A 20966-nucleotide genomic window follows, 5' to 3' on the forward strand; every position below is an offset into this window, starting at 1 on the left:
TAATTCTCCAGATTCAACATCTACAAAGTAAGTGACCAATATTTACTGTAACTACTGTTTTCTATTTTACATACACATAGAAAATCTTATTCTATGTTTTAATCCCATTTGCTAGTTTATTCTTATATTCTATCTTTTTCCTTTGCTGGTTCTAAAAATTTTCTAATCCTCTAACCTACTGCAAATCTTTGTGGCAATGTTTGCATTTTCTTATAATTTCATTCCATCATTTATTTCCTTATTAGCAAAAGTGATGCATCCCACTCAGAGAACCTTTCTTTCTTACTGGATTACACCTTAATTGAGATTTAATGATTATTTCCATAAGTATCTGCTTCTGCTGATTTATCATCTTATTCCTTAACCTATTTTCTCAGTCCACTTAAGCCAATTCTGTCTTTTTATCATTGTAATTGCCTTTATTTATTTTAAATAACGACACTAGTGTCAGACCCAAGTTTTTCACTCTCAAACTGAAATTGAATTTTACTGTTCTGTGATCACTCTTTCAAAAGAAATTTTTTAATATAAGATCATTAATTAATCTGGTCTCATTACATAATACTAGATCTAAAATAGCTTTCTCTGAGAAATATAGAAACAATATTTCATGACATACTGTTTCAAGGAAGCAGCCCATTATATGAACTTGCTCTCATTTCCAGATTTGTCAGTTTGATGTATCCAATCTAAATGATAAATAAAATCACCCATGATTATTACAAGCCCCTAATAAGACTATAAGACATCAGTGCAGAATTAGGCCATTCAGCCCATTGGGTCTGCTCTAGTCTGTAGTTGATAAAGAACATCTTCATGTGTGCATCTTTGCTTGGAGCAGATCCAAGTCACTTCTCAGGCAGGAGTTGATATGTTTCATCAAACATCTCAAAACACTTCATCACTGTGGATGTAAATGCCACTGGATGACTGACATTGAGGCAGGCTACCATGGTTTTCTGAGGCACCAGTATAATTGAATCATGCTTAAAGCAGGTGAGTACCTCAGACATCTTAAGTGAGAGGTTAAAGATTTTTGTGAACTGTCCAGCCAGTTGATCAGCACAGGCTCTTAGAAGTTGGCAAGGTACCCCATCTAGGCCGGATGCTTTTCATGGGTTCACCCTCCTGAAGGCTGCTCACGCATCATCCTCAGAGACTGAAATCACAAGATCATTGAGGGCTGTAGGAACTTGTGATAGTTCCTCCATGTTTTAATAGTCAAAACCAGCATAGAAAGCATTGAGCTCATCTGGAAGTAAAGCCCTGTTGTCACCTATGTTGCTTGATTTCACTTTGTAAGAGGTGATAGCATTCAAGCCCTGCCACAGCTGTCAAGCATCCTTTGTTGATTCAAGCTTAACCCGGAATTGCCACTTCACCCATGAGGTGGCTATCCAAAGATCATATCTGGACCTCTTGTAACTTTCTTGGTCACTGGACTTGAATGCCTCCGATCTGGCCCTCAATGGGTTGCGCATCTCATAGTTCATCCAGGACATCTGGCTGGGGAAGATTCGGAATGATTTTGTGAGGACACACTCATCTACACCTGTTTTAATAAAATCTGTGAGAACCATGGTGTATTCAGTCAGATCCACCGATGAGTCCTTGAATACAGCCCAGGCCACTGACTCGAAGCAATCCCGATAAGACCATAGAAACATCAGATGTCACATTCCTAGCTTCCTACATCTTGGGCCAACATCAGTTTTGGATCCTGCATCCGTTCTGCGGCCGGACTTCTCCAGGAGTTTTCCCCCAATGTTCAAAATTTATGGTCACGGTCACCAGCATAGGATTGCAAGGGATTGAACGCTGGACCTGATACATGTGATGCATGTGCTCTCCAGCTGAGCTATATCCTTCAGTTATACTCTGTCCTACAGTATAACTTCTGTTGTATGGTCTATACACTGTTCTACTAGTGGCTTCTCTCATTCATACATTCATACATAGACCTTTCTCTCCACAACTCTCCCTAGATCTTCTCCTCTTTTGTCTGTTTTATACCATGACTAAAGACCAATTTCATCTTGTTACTCACTCAAAAATGCAGTGACTTGCGGTGATCACCCAGTCATGTGAGATGATGGATCCACCACACACTGGCTGTGACTTGTATTGAAGACTAACTTGCCAGGGCCACTTTCCCAGTTGGGCAGGTGCTCCACCCACGATTCTGGATGATGTCTTGAACCTTTTACCACAATCTAGGTGTAAAAAGATGATATTCAAATGATGTTGTTTTTATCCTTTTCCATTACAGATTGTTCTTATTGCTGTTTCCTATTGTGGGAGAGTCTAAGACCAGATGACACAGCCTCAGAATAGAGGGGTGTCCTTTTAGAACGGAGATGAGGAGGAATTTTTTTAGCCAGAGAGTGGTGAGTCTGTGAAATTTGTTGCCACAGGCAGCTGTGGAGGCCAAGTTATGTATGTTTAAGGCAGAGGTTGATAGATTCTTGATTGGTCAGGGCATGAAGGGATACGGGGAGAAGGCACGAGATTGGGGCGGAGAGAAAAAATGGATCAGCCACAATAAAATGATGGAGTAGACTTGATGGGCCAAATGGTCTAATTCTGCTCCTATATCTTATGGTCTTATGTTCTTATATTGATTGCAAAAGCAAAACAAATTTCCAGACTTATTAAATATCGGCAAGAAATTTAAACCTAACTTCTTGAATTAAAAGTATATTCCTGGACATTGTACATAGCACAGGTTAGGGTATGCGTTCTTATTTGTGATCCTCAACAGATTTTCTGTTCACAGGTGGAGAGCCTTCATACAGTACATACCATGTTTTTATATTCATTTTAGGCTTAATAGTTATACTGGAATTATATATTGATCAACTTTTTTGTATCTCGGGTCGATTTATTGGGACTACATACTAAATTAATTTGCTCATTCCCCTGGAATGTTACATTATTAGCACTTTAATGTCATTGATACATTTAACTCTTTCATGTTAATAAAATATAGTAATGATATGATCTTCCATTACCAATGCATATCAATGTTTAAAATTAGAACAGTGCAGAGGAGTATATAACACGAGAATGCAAAGGGACGTTTCAATTTTAACCTGTGCTTAACCTACCTTCCAAGCAGACAAAACTAGTAACTGCCTAGGACTGAAGGAACCTATGGCTCAGCATTGGTAGATTTTAAAAGAAAATTAGTTTCTTCCCAGCATACCAAGTATCAGTCTTTAATTCGAGCTTGATTATGCTTACCAACACAACGGAGACCGACGGCATTGTTGGTGGAACACTGGGAACTGAAAGAAAGGGCAAATCATTCCTGGTTAATGAAATACAACATTGGATAAGGTCAGTGAAGAAGCAAAGTCAGTTTTGACTTATGTGATATATTTATATTAAATAAGATGCAATATGGAATAAAAAAGAAAATCATTCAACAAAATCTTTTCAATCTTTTTTCAGCTATAATGACTATATTTGAATAGTGACTCTCCGTGTATTTAAGAAACAATTTGGTTACTTCTCCCAAAACTGCAAGCATTTTCTTCTGCTCTAGGCACTGATTCTGGTGTTCAGTTCATGGGCTTTAGATATTTGCATTACACTGTTAACTACATTTAATATGTGTGTGGACAGTGAGGCAAAGAAGCCCAGTCAATATCCCAATGTCCTTAGCTGAACAGGTAAACACCAGAATGGGACCAGAACTCTACAGGCAGAGCATCTGGCCAGCTATACTCATAATGTCACATTAGACAGAAAATGAAGAAAATACAGCTGGTTTCTGGGCAGTGCTCCCTTGTATCTTGGGGCTCAGTTCTACACATTGGCTAGTGCTCTCTTCCAGTTTGAAGGGGAAATTGTTGAGAGCTTCATGTTCCTGGTGTAAACATTGCCAATAATTTGTCCTGGTCCATCCACATAGATGTCATAGCCAAGAAAGCATCCCAGTGCCTCGGAAGGCTGAGGGAATTTGGCATGTCCTTAATGACCCTCACCAATTGTTACAGGTGCAGAAGAGAAAGCATCCTATGCAAATGCAACACAGTTTGGTATGGCAAGAACCCAAGAACCTGCAAAAAGTTATGAACATAGGCGAGTTCTATCATGAAAACCAAACTCCCATCCATTGACTTTGTCTACACTTCACTGCCTTGGAAAAGCAGCCAGCATCACCTGATTTGACTATCTGCACTGCACTTTCTCTGTAACTGCAACACTAAATACTGCATTCTGTTGCTGATTTTCATTCTGTACTTCCTCAATGTATTTATGTGTAACTGGGTGACCATTGAATGCTATTCATTATCGTTAAAAAGTGTACTTAGGCATTCATCCAGGTAATGCTAGAATAGGTGTCTGTGCCTTTAAGTGGAGATGGTGATGTCATTACGCATGCACGGGATAGTGGGGAGACTAATTTGTTTTCTGCTGCAGGAGCTGGTGGGGCTTTGGAATTGAGCTCCCCCAGAGGTACGAGGCATGGTGAGGAAAGATTTTCACGAGTAAAGAACTCGACGCTGGATAGTGTGGCTTGCAAAGTTCCTCACCGGCCAAGTAGAATTGCCACTACCATATTAGTACTGTATCAGTTTTGTGCAATTTTCTTTGTATTTTTTATACTGCATATGTAATTGGTCGAGACACAAGTGTGTGGACCGAAGGTTAAACGGAGATTGTAACAGCAGGACCTGATTGTAAAGTCGTTCGTTTTGTTTTAAGACCCTCGTCTGGCACTTAAACATCTAAAACAGATAAAGGAATTTAAACCTGAAAAAGTAGTTGTTGTCCTGAGTGTGTACTTTCCCCGGGCTACAACATATGTGTAGAATGAGCTATATGGATGTCAAGCAAAGCTTTTCATCATATCTCAGTACATATGACTACAACAAACCAATTAGTAATTACCATAGAGTGACTGGGCAATGTTCCCTTGTCTTTGGGGCTTAGACCCACACACTGGGTGGTTCTCTCCTTCTCCATGAATCACTGATCGGTGCACACACACAAAATGCTGGCGGAATTCAGCAGGACACCTTTAGCTGGAGGGGAACAAACAGTCAACATTTGGAGCCAAGACCCTTCATCAGAACTTCTTGGCCTGAAACACCAACTGTTCATTCCTCTCCTGACCTGCTGACCTCCTCCAGCACTTTTTTGTGTTGCTCTCAATTTCCAGCATCGGCAGATTCTCTTGTGTATATGATTCATTGGTTAGTGTTCTTCTGGCTTTTTATGTGTCTTCAAGTAACAATTTAATCTCACAATTTAACCTCCTGCAATTACTTATTTTAATTATTTGTTATTTTTTGTTGTTGTCATTTCACAATGAAAGACGAACTCTAGTATTGTAGTTCCCTACCACGGCCGGCAGATTAATTAGCCTCTGAAAATAACCCCAAGTGTGTAGATGAATGGCAGAATCTAGAAGAGAGTTGACAGGAACGTGGGGAGAGTAGATTTAACTTTATGTAGGTTTAGTGTAAATGGTCATCTCTAGCTTGGTTTGTTTCTGCACTGTATAACATTACAACAAACCTCTCCAAGGAGCTTAACAGCCATGTTCTTATTTTATTCAACAACCAAATACATACCTGTAGCTCAACATACTTTGTATATTGGTCTTTCCTTCTGTTACGTTCACCACAAAGGTTGGAGATTGCTTTGCAGCTATACTATAGCTGTGGTAAGAACTGAAAAATAATTGCATAAGATGATCTTTGGGAGGCTGAATAACATATCTATTTTCTGTGGAAAAATGCAAGCCCTGTCACAAAGCCTCAAAACTATTGCAAATTAATAAGTGAAAATCAGATTTATACTAGCAAATGCAGAGGGGTTGAGCATAAGCAACAATTGGTGGTAGTTACAAAAGGGAATGCAAAAATACTTTACAGGCATACAGTTGGTAAAAGATTTGTAAGGGGAGAGATGGGGCCAAACAGGGACTGAAAAGTAAATTTACTCATAAAGGCTGAGGTACTCGATGATTAGTATTCACCAAAGAATATGCTACTGGAACCTCTGCAAAGGAAGTAGACTTAAGATAATGGACAGTCCAAAATTGATAAAGAGGTGATTCCAGAAAGTCTAGCCACATTTAAGGTTGATACTGTATATCGCGTGATTTTGATGGGGATGCATCCTAGACTGCCGAGGCTCACAAGGGAAGAAATTACAAGGCCTTGGCCAGAATACTCCAATGCTGATAAGTACAGGGGTGTGGATGAGGACAGGATAACTACAATAGTACAGCCTGATATAGAAAAAGAGCGCAGGATAAACCCACAAACCGAAGGTCAATCTGTTTAACATCAGAGGTGGGGAAAGTGGTAGAAAAAATAATTAGGGAGGGAGTTAACGACCACTTAGACAAGCATGGATTAATCACAAGATGTCAGCATTGATTTACTAAAGATTTTAAACCACCATTTTGTCAAATTCTGCTTTTAATTTGACTTGACCTTTGTGCCCTCACCCTTTACTTTCCTACCACATCCAAATCCTTGACTTTCCTAACTCAGTATCCCAATTGTAAATAGCTGTACCTCCTACAACCCAGTTCCAAATGCAGATCCTCATGGTGTATGCATCTCAGCATCAGACTTGTGCCATAAAACCATAAGACACAAGAGTAGAAGTAGGCTATTTGGCCCATCGAGTCCAATCTGCCATTCCATCGTGAATGATTTATTATCTCTCTTAAGCCCATTTTCCTGCCTTCTCCCTGTAACCTTTAATATTTTTACCAATCAAGAACCTCTCAAGCTCCACTTAAAATATATCCAATGACTTGGCCTCCACAGCTGCTGTCTTTGGTAATGAATTCCATAGATTCACCACCTGCTGGGTAAAGAAATTCCTCTTTATCTCTGTTTGTGATTGTCCTTGTATTCTGAGGCTGTGCCTTCTGGTCCTATACTCCCCTACTATAAGAAACATCTTCTTCCCATTCACTCTATCTAGGCCTTTCAATATTTGATATATTTCAATGAGATCCTCTCTTCATTCTTCCAAACTCCAGCAAGTACAGGCCAGAGCCATCAAATGCTCCTCATACCAAATCCCTTTCATTCCTGGGATTATTCTCGTGAACGTTCTCTGGACCCTCTCCAGTGCCAGGACATCCTTTCTTAGATAAGATGCCTAAAACTGCTCACAATACTCTGTGTGGCCTGACCAATGCCTCAGCATTACATCCTTGCTTTTATATTCGAGTCCTCTTGAAATGAATGCGAACATTGCATTTGTTTTCCTTACCACTGACTCGACCTGCAAAGGAATATTTTGGGAATCCTGCATGAGGACTCCCAAATCCCTTTGCACCTCTGATTTCTGAATTTGTTCCCCATTTAGAAAATACTCTACACCTTCTACCAAAGTGTATGACCATACACTTCCCTATACTGTATTCCATCTGCTACATCGTTGGCCATTCTCCCAATCTAAGTCCTTCTGCAGACCCCCTACTTCCTAAACACTACCTGCCCTTCCACCTACCTTCAGATCATATGAAAACTTGGCCACCAAGCCATCATCCAAATCATTGACATATAATGTGAAAAGAAGCAGTCCCAACACCGACCCCTGTGGAACACCACAAGTCACCAGCAGCCAACCAGATAAAGCCCTCTATATTCCCTTCCTGTTACACCTTGTGTAAGCTGTTCCTTGAGTACCCTGTACCCTATTTCCAGATACTTGATCGACATACCTTTGGAACCCCAGTTGTTGACATGTTCTGTCTGCCAATGATTGACTCCAGGCAGTATAGCAAACAGGTAACCATTGTTTATCTTTCCACCCATAGATCTCCAGCTGTGATTCCCTTTCACTGAATCGGACTGGATAAATAAAGTAAATACTGGTTTATTTAAGATATTTCATTACACTGAAAGATATTTGATGAATAACTGTGGATTGAGACATCTTACCACATCCCAGTTCATCGCTGTTGTCCTCACAATCACTGATGCCATTGCAGTGGATTATTGGGCTTGAGCAGTGGTTGCTCACTGATCCTTTTGGACTAACCACTAAGAACTTGACTAGCAAGAGAAAGCAAAGTAACTTGTTAACCTGCACTTTACAGTTAGAACAGTTTCAACATTCAGATTCCTGAGCATCATAATTTCACAGGACCTCACATGGGAGAACCATATCTCCTTCATTAACAAAATGTCTCAGCAGTGGATGTACTTCTGGTGAGAATTCTACACTGCCGTCATAGAGAGCATCCTCAGCTAGCCATTACTATCTGGTTTGATGCAGCATCCTCCCACAATAAACAAAAACTACAGTGAACTGTCAGGTCAGCAGAAAATGTAATTAGCTACAGTTTACCATCACTGTAAGACTTGTGTGTGTCCAGGACAAAGAAGCAGGAAATATTATTGTGGACATTACCCACTCAGTAAACTGCCTTTACTAAAAGTTCCTTTCTGGAAAGCACTATAGGGCTATTTCAACAAAAACTTCATACCATCTTAAAAAAATACTTCCCCAAGACAGTTAATCTGATCAACCATTCCAGTTAGCCCCCCCACCCCCCTCAATGTATTACGCCAGTCACTGCAATGGACAGTAAACACGTTAAACCATTTTTATAATACTATTTACATTGTGAATGTATACTGGTATTCATTCCATATCCATACTTTAACCTCTAACTTTATTTTTTATGTAATTCTTTGTTCTTTGTAAATGTTGAATGTTGTTATTTTTGTTGCCTCACACACAAAAAATGCGGGAGAGTAATCATCAGGTCCTGCCGAAGGGTCTCGGCCTGAAACATTGACTGTACTCTTTCCATAGATGCTGCCTGGCCTGCTGGGTTCCTCCAGCACTTTGTGTGTGTTGCCTGGATTTCCAGCATCTGCAGGTTTTCTCTTGTTTGTTTTTGTTGCCTGTCATGCTGATAGAGCACAGCAAATTCGTAAAACATGCAAAATGTATATGACAAACAAATTTCATCTTTAATCCTTCTGTACATTGTAAGATGCACGTGCACTTGTGAAAGCTTACAAAGGAAATTGTGAGCAGACGTTGCACAGATTGGAAATTTATTCCCTTGATTATGGAAGATCCAATTGAGATGCCAAGAATGACTGAACAATTTGATTGGTTTGATGGGAAAAAACTACAATCAGTGGTCACATTATCAGGTACCTCCTGTACCTAATAAAGAGGTCACTGACTGTACGCTTGTGATCTTCTGCTGCTGTAGCCCATCCACTTCGAGGTTCAATGTGCTGTGTGTTCAGAGATGCTCTTCAGCACACCACTGTTGTAACTAGTGGTTATTTGAGTTACTGTCGCCTTCCTGTCAGCTTGAACCAGTCTGGCCAGTTTCCTCTGACCTCTCTCGCCCACAACTGGCCAGAGCTGCCAGCCACTGGGTGTTTTTTTGTTGTTTTACACTATTCTCTGTAAACTCTGGAGATTGTTGTGTGTGAAAATCCTAGGAGATCAGCAGTTTCTGGGATATTCAAACCACTCCATCTGGCATCAACAATTATTTCCATGGTCAAATTCAGTCAGATCACATTTCTTCCCCATTCTGATGTTTAGGCCAAACAACAATGGAATCGCTTGACTATGTTTGCATGTTTTTATGCATTGAGCTGCTGCCATATGATTGGCTGAGTAAATATTTGCATTAACGAGCAGGTGTACAGGTGTACCTGATATGTGGGACGGAGCTGCATAGACACTTAATAGTGACACCTTTGAGTTCGCTTTTGGAAACAGCTTAATTTCTACCTTTGATGTATTAGGGTGGGTCTGGTTGTGTCAGAAACCCTGACTTGGAGTTTGGTTCTTTGCGGTGATGGGACCTGCTCCCAGGACTGGCCATTTTTCAAAATCCCAGGGATGCGGCCTAGAAGACAGGCATGTCTTTGGGGTTCCAAGGCTTCGCAGCCCTGTGGACAATCCAGCTCTATGTGTTGCTGCCAACTGAAGCATTGTGGGAGAAAATGGAACATCGGAAACAGCATATCGGCTTTTGGGGGCTCCATACACGGCGTATAATGACCAGATAATGCCAAGAAGAAGTTCTTCACATAGAAGCTTGTGGAAATATAGAATTAGATCATTTAAAACTGAAAAATGGTTTTATTGTCATGCAAAATTTGAGGTTTTACAGAATCAAAGTTAATGGAATAGAAATATAATTATAATATCCAAATTGTATGGTGGGACAAGTTCAATGGACTGAGTAGTGTATTTCTGTTCATATGTTCCCATCATGGCTGGCTAGTAACCAGAACTGTTGGAAGTAAGAAACAGTAACAGGAATAAACCATTGAACCCCTTACACCTGCCATTCCATAATGCCATGACTGACCTTGTACCTCATCTCCAATTTCCTTGACTAATTCTATATCCCAAAATAGCCAAAGTTACTTACAGATGATCCAAGCACCAATGCCCAGTGCAGAAAGTACTAGAAACAGGGAGATGATACAATAGTAGGTCCTCCTCTTTAGATTGCAGCAATTTGAAGACTTTGGAACTGAAAGAAAGTGGAAATTGCACTGAGTAACAGACTAAAACCAGGTAGCACTCACCTCCATTATGCTCTTCTTTTTGATCCTCCTCTATTTTTGTGCTCTTTCCCATACCTCTACTGCCCACAGACCCCTCCTGAAGCCATCAGGCACATATTTCACCCACTGGGTCTTCCCTCCCCCTCCCCCATCTGATTCTGAGTCCAGCACTCTTTCACCTCTCTTCTAATGGTTCAATTTCCTTATTAATCAGATTCCAGCAGTGGTAATCATTATGCTCCTGCGTATCACCTTCCCAGAATTCCCCACCTTCACTCTCCCCTCACCCCACCAGGTTCCATCTACTTCTTTTTTCCCCTTTTTCCCATCAGCTTTCATCTATCATTCACTTGCCTCTGCCTCACAACTCCCCTCTGCCCCCCCGCACCTGACACTACCTGGCCACCATCTCTCACCTCCACCGCACTCCTCCCCCCTCAGCAATCCACTATTCACCTCTTGCCCCTGTCTTACCACTTCCTCCCTCTTCTTTAAACTGGGCCTCTCCTCTTTCCATCCTTACACCATCACTTCCTTTCCCTCCACCGATGCTGCTTGACCAAATGAGTTCTTCCAGAAGATTACTTGTAACAGACTGCGACTTCTTGTGACTAAATTAAATATAGAGCAGGGTACAGAACACTACTTCACTTCGACCCACAACACTGTGATGATATTTTAACCTATTCCGAGATCAATCTAACCTTTTGCTCCCACATAACTCTCCATTGTTTTTCATCCATGTACCTGTCGAAGAGTCTCATAAATATCCCTAAATTATCTGCCTCTATTTCTACATCTGAAATGTGTTCCACAGAACCAACACTCTCTGTAAAAGTGACCATACACATTGGTTAATGTCCATGGCAAATTTCCTGTTTGTCTAATGTGCTTTTGACATATTCCATACACATGGAAAATTGCAATAGAAGTTTACCAATCAAGTGTACAGTGGGCAGGTCGAACTCAATGGCATTACTTACAAAGAAACAACCTGGAAACAACCACTGGAAACCACAGGAAACAACCCTTGGCCTAGCTGGTCTAAACAGGAGTCTATGTCAGTGTGAGCCTCCTTCCACCTCATACAATCATATTGGCAAAATCTTCCATTCATTTCTTCCTCATGTTCATCTAACTTTTTCCAAAATATATCCTGAACTATTCCCTTCCTTAGTTTAGATTTATTTATTAATCACATGTATATTAAAACATACATTGTTTTAATGTTAACATTGTTTGTGTTAACAACCAACACAATCCGAGGATGAGCTGGGCAGCCTTCAAGCATTGCCACACATTCTGGCATCAGCGCAGCCTGCCAACAGTTTTCAGCAGAACAACAGGTAGCCAACATGCAACAAGTAACACCAGCAAAACAAACCCATCTCTCCACCACTCACAGAGATGGGCCTCCGACCACAGGACAGACTGTCTGGGGGGCAGCCCACAAGTGTCGCCACGCTTCTGGCGCCAACATAGCATGCCCACAATTTACTAAACCCAACCCATACGCCTTTGGAATGTGGGAGGAAACTGGAGCACCTGAAGAAAACCCATGCAGTCATGGGGAAAACATACAAACTCCTTACAGCCAACAGCGGAATCGAATCTCGATTGTTGGTGTTGTAATAGCATTACACTAACTGCTACACTACCCATACTACTCTCACAAATATGCATCTATATTCAGTTATATATATGGACACATTATTAATCAAGAAAATTGTAATATTCATTCACTAGCTTTATTAGGTCCATTAATGCAAATGTCAACACATTAGATGTTCAAATATGCAAATAAGTATTCAGAAATATAAATGCCCTCATGTACAGCAACAAACATTTATTAAAGACACATACACACGAACACAGACGCACACGCAGCCTACCTTTATTTTGGGTGACTTGAGTTGGAGGAGGTCTTGGAGCTGGAGCCGGAACATAGTAGGGTTGGTGTGGTGCTGGTCCGGTGCTGGGGTAAGGATGAGCAGGATAGCGGCCAGCGTTAATGTAAGGGGGTTGGTTTTGTGGTTGATTGTGGTAGGGAGGTGGTGGATAAACTTCTCGTGAATCTTCATACGCCGGTGGTTGAACGTGGTCTGGCAAATAATTGCTATAAAAATTCTGAAATAACAGGACAATAAAAGGAAGGAATTTAACTGTAAAGTATTAATTTCACTCATTTCCTGTAATCACCACTGTGGGGTCCACTGATCCCTTTAATCCAAAATTAATACCTGGACATACAGTGTACCCCTGTGCCAAAACTAGTCAGAGATGGAAAGTCACCAATATCAGATTCATAAATCACTATTAAAAATTTTGAGATACAGAGTAAAAATTTGATCTTACAGAATTTACATCAGAAAAGGTCAAAATGAACACAAAATAAGAAAAAATACAACAAATGTTGCAATTTTTTGTCAAGGATTCATGTTACAGAAATTCAAGTACAGATGCTTTTTTTTTAGGAATGTAGCCCCCCTGTAGTACAGATGGTATGGGCAGGATGTGTTGGTAACTTGTTGCCAATGTTGAAGCAGTGACAGCGAATGAGCTAAATCTTTAACTGACCAAATCTGATCCAACTCTGGTGCAGTCTGTGTGGAGTTTCTATGTCCACCTTCTGACTTCATGGGTTTCCTGTGTGTTTCAGTTTCATCTCACGTCCTATGCATGTGCTGTTCTTGGAGTGTAGGAGAATTATGGGATGGGCTGGGCAGGTGAGGAAGGGATTTGGAAGATTGTAGCTGACAGGAATATGAAAAAAGATAGGTATCAGGGAAATGACTGACAATGAACACATGAACATTACGTCATTACGTTTGCTCTCTTTGTACTACTTATGAAATGTTTTAATATACACTACATTTATTATTGTAATTTATAGTATATTTCAGGTATTGCACTGCACTGCTGCCACAAAACAACAAATTTCACAACACATGTCAATGATAATAAATCTGATCCTGATTTTGATTCTGAAGGGTCAAATAGTTGCCCCCTAAACTGTAAGAAAATACAAAATGTTAAGAATACCAATCAACTTAGCTAGACAGTATTAACACCAAGAGCTTGCCCATCCAATCCTTAAGTGATCAGACTCCGCACACTAGACCAAAAGGACGAGCACATAATGTTGACTAACACTCCAGTGCTGTATTGAATGAGTGCTTTACTACTGCAAGACACTGGCAATCTGGTCTATCTTATTGTGTTTGTGGGAATCGACAGCTGCATTTTGACATTACAACTCTGATTACACTTCAAAGGATTTAATTGACTGTAAGGTTTTCAGAGGTTCCTATGGTTGTGCGAGGTAACATACAAATGCATTTATTGCCTCTTAAGAGTCATAGAACAGTACAGCTCATCTAGTCTGTTTTGAACTATTATTCTGCCTAGTCCTATTGCCCTGTACCTGGCCCATAGACTCCATACCCCTCCCATCCACGTACCTATCCAAATTTCTCTAAAATGTTGACATTGAACCCACATCCACCTCTTCTGCCCAACCAGCATGGCATTTGAGTGTTCCTTGCATCAGTCGATCAGAGTTGGATTGTAAATTGGAGCCAAATTGCTTCAGGTATTGAAATCAAGAGGGATATTGAGCCAGCAGGGTGTAGGCTTTCACTCCCTCAGGGTGGGTGGGCTTTCAGATCAGTTCCAAGAGTTTCAAGGGAACACCCTTCAATGGAATTGAATCAAAAGAAAGGGTCTTTGACTACACAATATTAACAAATCATAGAAATGGGCTGTAAGATCTTGCTTGACATGTTTACAGGGTCATTACATTTGACACAGAACTTGGGACATCTCAGATTTAGCTCGCAGCTTGAGATAAATTAACTTAAAAAACGTCCCGTAATTTCTATCTTTGATATTGCTTCTTTTCCTTTTCAAGGTTCTTTTGAAACCCTGACCTGGAGTTGGTTCTTTGGTTCTTTGCGGGAATGGGATCCGCTCTCAGGGCCTCATGACTGGCTGCTTTTTGATATCCCAAGGGTGCGGCCTGGTAGACTAGCGTGCTTTCAGGGTGCTGGATTTTCATGGCTCTGGAGATGGGTGGGCTCAAGGTCGGTGATCCTGACTGTTGTGTCACGGTAGAACACGGAACATCAGGAGCAGTGGGCTAGCTGCCGTGGGTAGTGTGTCCAGAGACCTGAGCCTTCCTGGGGCTGACTCTCTGGGTGTATTTGGGACACAGCCTGTCGAATTACCGGGTGAATGAGTAGTCTTTGGAGCACTGCAAGTCTGTGTCTTTACTGATGTTTGCTGTGTGCTTGAGAGCTCCGTGGAGGGCACCAATACTTTTTGTTGGTGGGGACATTGCCTTGCTGCTGCTTGTGCATGGGAGGGGGAGTTGGGGGGGGGGGCTTTGGGGTTCTAACATTTAACTGTCATTCATTCTTTGGGGCACTCCTCTGTTTTCATGGATGTTTGTGAAGAAAAAGAATTTCAGAATGTATATTGTATACACTTCTCCGATATTAAGTGTATCTATTGAAACTTATTGAGGGTTTCGGTCTGAAACGTCAAATGTACATTTTCCATAGATGCTGCCTGGCCTGCTGAGTTCCTCCAGCATTTTGTGTGTGTTGCTCATGTAAAAAACAACTTAGTTTCTCAAAGGAAATCAACATATTTTCTGGGAAAAAATTATCACTCACTTACAGCCATCAAACTGACTCAGTCGCACTTACTGGTATCTGAGATTGATCGACTCACATTCTTATTTCCTGGACAAAACTGCTCACGTTGTTTCAGATAGTTTCTTGATGGATATTTTCATACTACTGATCTGGAACGGAGAGGCAAGGTGGTGCCTCAATCCCGACCTCCAGTGCTGATTGTAATTACCTCAGGCCTCGGGGAGGCTCTACTTCCCTCCCACATCTCAGAGACGTGCAGCTTGGTAAGCTGATTGACCATTGCTCATTGCCCCTAATATAGTTAGTCATAAGAGAATTTGAAAGGGGTGTGGGTCTTTGGAAGGGTAGGGACTTGATGGATATATGAACGGGAATGGGTTACAGACTAATAGTCAGCATAAACTCCATGGGCTATATATTCCCTTCTATGTTATACAGAAATACAAAAATTATGAGGAACGTTTCTAGTAACAGTAGAGTTCTGATGTTCCAACTAATACTCCTGTTGAACAACACCAACAGAACAACTACTTATTTCATTGCTTTATGTGTTCTTGCTGTGTGGAAGATAGCTGCACATTCACTGAATTAACGACATTGAGTCCACAGATTGGAGGTTGGAGACCTGGCCTAGAATTGGAGGGTCTGTTGGTCTGTGTGTATATATAAAGGGGCTTGCTATGTTGGCGCTGGAATGGGAGGTGACACTTGCAGCTGCCCCAGCACATCCTTAGGCTGTGTTGGTTGTTAACTCATATGACACATTTCACTGTATGCTTCAATAGACTGTACATGTGATAAATCATTTTGAATCTAAATCAGATACTCTGTTGGAGGAACTCAGCAGGTCAAGCAAATCTGTGGGAGATAAGGAACTGTTGACATTTTGGACTGAAACTCTGCATCAGGAACATTGCACTTGAAGTATTGAGGGTTATAAAGGTGGGATCAGGTGAGAACAGCTTAGAAGAGGCTTGATAAACATGAAACAACACACACAAGATGCTGGATGAACTCAGCAAGTCAGGCAGCATCTATGGAAATGTATAAACAGTCGATGGTTTGGACCAAAACCCTTCTTCAGGACTGGAAAGAAAAAGAGAAGATGCCTGAATAAAAAGGTGGGGAGAGGGGAAGGAGAACAGCTAGAAGGTGATAGGTGAAGCCAAGTGGGTGGGAAAGGTCAATGGCTGAAGAGGAGAATCTGACAGAGTGGACCATAAGAGAAAGGGAAAGAAGAGGGGACAAGGGGAAGTGATAGGCAGGTAAGGAGAAGTAAAAGGCTAGAGTGGGGAGGGGGAGGGAATAATCTTTTTACTGGAAGAAGAAATTGGTGCTCATGATGCAGCCTCCTCTACATTGTGAGACCCATCATAAATTGGGGGACCGCTTCGTTAAGCACCTCCACTCCGTCTGCCAAAAGCGGAGCTTCCCGGTGGCCAAACATTTTAATTCCCATTCTCATTCCCATTGTGACATGTCGGTCCAAAGCCTCCGCTTGCGCCAAGACGAGGCCACCTTCAGGGTGGAGGAAGAACACCTTATATTCTCTCTGGGTAGCCTCTAACCTAATGGCATGAAAATTGATTTCTCCTTCTGGTAAAAAAAAAAATTTCCCCTTCCCCTCCCTTCTTCTGCTATTCCCCACTCTAGCCTTTTACCTCTTCTCACGGTTCAAGATTGTTTAATGCCATTTCCACTGTAAATGAGAAAGAAATTATTGTTAGGTGCTGCCTGAGCTGCTGAATCCCTCCGGCACTTTGTGTGTGTTGCTTTGGATGTCTAGCTTCTGCAGACTTTGTCATGTTTTTTATGCAAAGGTACAATGGAAAGTATTTTCATGTACTTTGCATTCTAATAAAATATAAACAAAATATACTTAATTTAGAGAAGGAGTTCCCACCCTTCTTTATGCCATGGACCAATACCATTAAGCAAGGGGTCCGTGGACTCCAGGCTGGGAACTCCTGGTCAAGAGAAAGAGATGAAATGGAAATTAATTTAATTGATGACAAAACTGCTGTAGTGACATGGCGAAAGGGAAAGAGTAACATGCAGAGATAATTAATTTAAGTCTTAAAAAATCTGTCCACCTTCAATCTAGTTGCTGGAAGCTAGTTTTCTGATTTAATTAAATCACACAACTCATTAAGAATGGGGGATTTTGTTCATGTTTTCAATATTAGTGCATGCCATATGATTTGCAAATCAATCCGCAGGCAGCATCAGTTTTGATCAGGTGTAATGGCCTTATTTTTGGCAGTAACACTTGCAAAACTATTGTCAATTTATATTATTGTTTTGTGAAACAGAGGACAACTTCAACTCTACTGCTGATTGGAAACTTCTCTTGTCTTAAAAGAAGTTATTACAATGATTTGTACTTTAATTCCTTTACATAAATATTTATTCAATTTTCTAACTTTATCATATATGAATAGTCCAATATTAATATTGAACAGTATAATATTTAAAAGGTTAATTGAAATCTTGCAGATGTTGCTTCTTAGTATGGTGTCTGTGACTGGCTGTTCAGAGAATTTCACACCATGCAAAGGATCTTGTTGAATTGACACCTAGAAACGAAAGGTTGCAGAGAAATGAAAGTTTGCAGCACAGAGGACATAAGATTTTACAAGTTTGTTAGAACCTTCTGCAAGGCTACCTGTAGATTCTGGGCTTCAATTAGTTACATAGGCTAGCAGAACTGTTATTACACATCGCTGAAAGAGTGCAGGTGACAGTCAACCTATTTTTAGCTGTGGCCCAATTAGTAGTATGCTTTACCTCTGAGTCAAAAATGACACTCCAGATATTTGAACAGAAATTTTCATACTGAAATTCCAGTGTGAAATTTACCGAGTGTCACAGATAATGACTTTTTAATGAGGAAATGAACAAAGGTTGCACAGGAACGATAGCTTAACAATAGCACTAGTGATCGGGGTTGAGTTCCCTCTGCTGTCTATGAGATGTCTGTACATTCTCCCCATGACTATGTGGGTTCCTAAGGGTGCTCTGTTTGCCTCCCATGTTCCAAAGGCAAACAGGTTAGGAAGGGTGAGTAAGTTGTGGGCATGCTACGTTGGCACCAGAAGCATGGCGACAACTGTGGGCTGCCCTCACATAATCGGACTGTGCTGCTCATTGACACAAATGATCTTACATGTTTCGATGTACATGTAGCAAATAAAAAAAGCTAATCTAATCTTTAAACCTTGGCACTAGTTTGAAGAAGGATACAGAAGTTCTAACCAGTGTCTTAGTCAATATTAATTTTGTGGCCAAAGCCTATATTCAAACATCCAATCCTCATCACATTGCTATTTGTGGGAGCTCGTGTATGAGACATCTGCTGAAGTGAAGTGATTTATTCAAACTATATGGACATACAAAGAGACATTTGTTTAGACTGGGACCAGCTCATACTGGGAATCTGGATGAAACTAAATTGGTAAATATATAATCTCTTCTCTTAGAAATGCTAAACACTGGTGTGTAAGATGTGTACCTAGTCAATAGTATTGGCCCAGGAAGGACTAGAACGTAGGAACCAGACTTAGCTTTGCTGTTTTGGAACTATAAACACTTCTGGCTTGATGTTTGTGAGCTTAATTTCTCCTGTTTTCTTGAGCTCATGTGAAGAAATGCCATTGGAAGTGCACTGGATAGAAAAGATCCCAGAACACTTTAATGGAGAGAAGCTAGAAAGTGATCCCCTGAAGAGTTCTAATAGAAGTTCATGGATATGAACCATTAACTGTCTTCCTCTCTCTGCAGATGCCTCTTTTCCCGCTCTGTGTTCCAGTACGATGCTAGGTCTTGAGGAGCTGAGTTATAAGGAGAGGTTGGGTAAGCAAGTAATTTATTCTTTGGAGTGTAGGGTGATTTTATATATAGAGGTATATATGATCATGAGGGGTCTAGGTACAGTAGTGTGAATACACACAGTTTTTTTTTCCTAGGAAAGGAAATCAAAAACTGGAGGGTAGAGGTTTAAGGTGAGAGGGGTAAGAGGGGTTGTGGAATGAGTTGCCAGAGGAAGTGGTTGAGGCAGATATAATAACAACATTTAAAAAACACTTGGATAGGTACATGGATAGAAAATGTTTAGATGGATGTGGGAAAATGAGGCTTACTTAGATGGGCACCTTGGTTAGCATAGATGAGTTAGACGGAAGATCTGTTTCCATGCTGTGTTGCTCTATAACTCTGACTTTTCCTTCACCCAATATTTTTGGTAATTAAGACTCAGTATCTCTCCCATCACAAATCCTGCATTTTTCTATCTTCCTGATGCAAGATTACACAAACTGTAATAAGAAAATGACCACATAATGTGGTCTTTTTATTATTGTTGACCGAGAGATGAATATTGGACGGTTGAAAGAGAAATCTCTCATGGGCTCTTTTGGCTAATCTCACAGAATCTTTTACACTGACCTGTGAGGATAGGTGGGATCTCAGTTTAACTTTGAAAAAGAAAGACAAAGCTTTTGACATTGTAGCACCCCCTTGGATGTGATACTTGGACTAGATGAGTCCTGATGAAGGGTCTCAGCAAAAAATATCAATTCACCTCCATAGGGAAGATGCTGCCTGAGTTCCTACAGCATTTTGTGTGTGTTGCTCAAGATTTCCAGCATCTGCAGAGTCTCCTTTTTAAACATGTGACTAGATCAAGTGCTTCAGATAAATATTGACATTCTTCCTTGAAATATTACTGCTGTATTCCCATCATTCAAGAATGGGACACATATGTGAGACCTGAATATGTGTCCCATTCTTGAACGATGGGAATACAGCAGTAATATTTCGAGGAAAACTATCAATTTTTATCTTACTGAATGGATAGCTTTAACTCATATTTCTTATATTCTTCTGAATCCATGAACTTCTGAACTTATGTGGCACTGAGTGAGCCATTTCAGTGAAATTTGCATATCCATGTCAGATAAACATCACCTTCTTTTTTTGCTTTTCAGGACTTGCCCAACCTGAAATGTTGGCTGTATCTTCCTCCTCTGCTTCTTACATTTTTGTAAATGTTCTTTTGTCCACATTTTCATTCCCTAACTGCTCCCATTCGCTCATAGATCAGATAACACACCCTATGAAAACATCCTTTTCCCCACCATCCCTGCAGGTTAATACTTTTGTCTCCTCAGCTCTGACAGAGAGTCTTCCATCTAAACATTAATTGTACTTCATTTTTTTACAGACGTGGTCTAACCTGCTGTACTTCCAGCATTTTAAGTTTTTATTTTAGATTTCTAGTAACCACAGTTTTTTTTTCTGATGAAGTCTCTCGGCCCAAAACATCAATGGTTTATTTACCTCCATAGATGCTGCCTGACCTGCTGAGTTCCCCTAGCATTTTGTGTGTGTTGAAGTTTTCCTTTGATTTTCAACACATTAGAAGGACTTGTTCCATCAGTGAACATTCATTATTCTTGTGGCAAGCTTCATGTTTATTTGCTAAGTAGCAATAATGCCTCAATGGGAATGGTGGGGCCTTTTCAATTTGCTTATTTTGTTAGTTCATGTATAAGGATTCCAAAGAATGCTGCTGTACACAGCAACACCTTATTTTTGACATTTGATGCGAGCTCCCACAAGATATTTAACTTGATAACAACTCCTACATCAAATGAAACCAATCAATATTGAGAAGCAATTCACTCTAAGGTGTTGAATTACACAGTATACGTTGAGAGGAGATTTAATAAAGATATATAAAATTATGAAGGGCACAAATAGGGTAAAT

At 40.6% G+C, this 20966-nt stretch overlaps 1 protein-coding gene across 2 annotated transcripts in view; it reads right to left on the reverse strand.

The window, feature by feature from the left end:
- LOC140716903 (transmembrane protease serine 13-like) overlaps positions 1-20966 on the reverse strand; it is a 44810-nt gene that overhangs the window by 18929 nt on the left and 4915 nt on the right. For both annotated transcript variants that reach the window (XM_073029983.1, XM_073029982.1), the window contains exons 2-8: positions 12434-12668; positions 10403-10507; positions 7926-8039; positions 7706-7835; positions 5586-5684; positions 3244-3287; positions 2048-2213 (exon numbers count right to left, since the gene is read on the reverse strand). In XM_073029983.1, coding sequence (XP_072886084.1) covers positions 2048-2213; positions 3244-3287; positions 5586-5684; positions 7706-7835; positions 7926-8039; positions 10403-10507; positions 12434-12668 — 893 coding nt within the window. The remainder of the gene's footprint in view (positions 1-2047; positions 2214-3243; positions 3288-5585; positions 5685-7705; positions 7836-7925; positions 8040-10402; positions 10508-12433; positions 12669-20966) is intronic.

This window comes from Hemitrygon akajei, chromosome 26, assembly GCF_048418815.1.
Source record: "Hemitrygon akajei chromosome 26, sHemAka1.3, whole genome shotgun sequence".
Lineage (NCBI taxonomy): Eukaryota > Metazoa > Chordata > Chondrichthyes > Myliobatiformes > Dasyatidae > Hemitrygon > Hemitrygon akajei.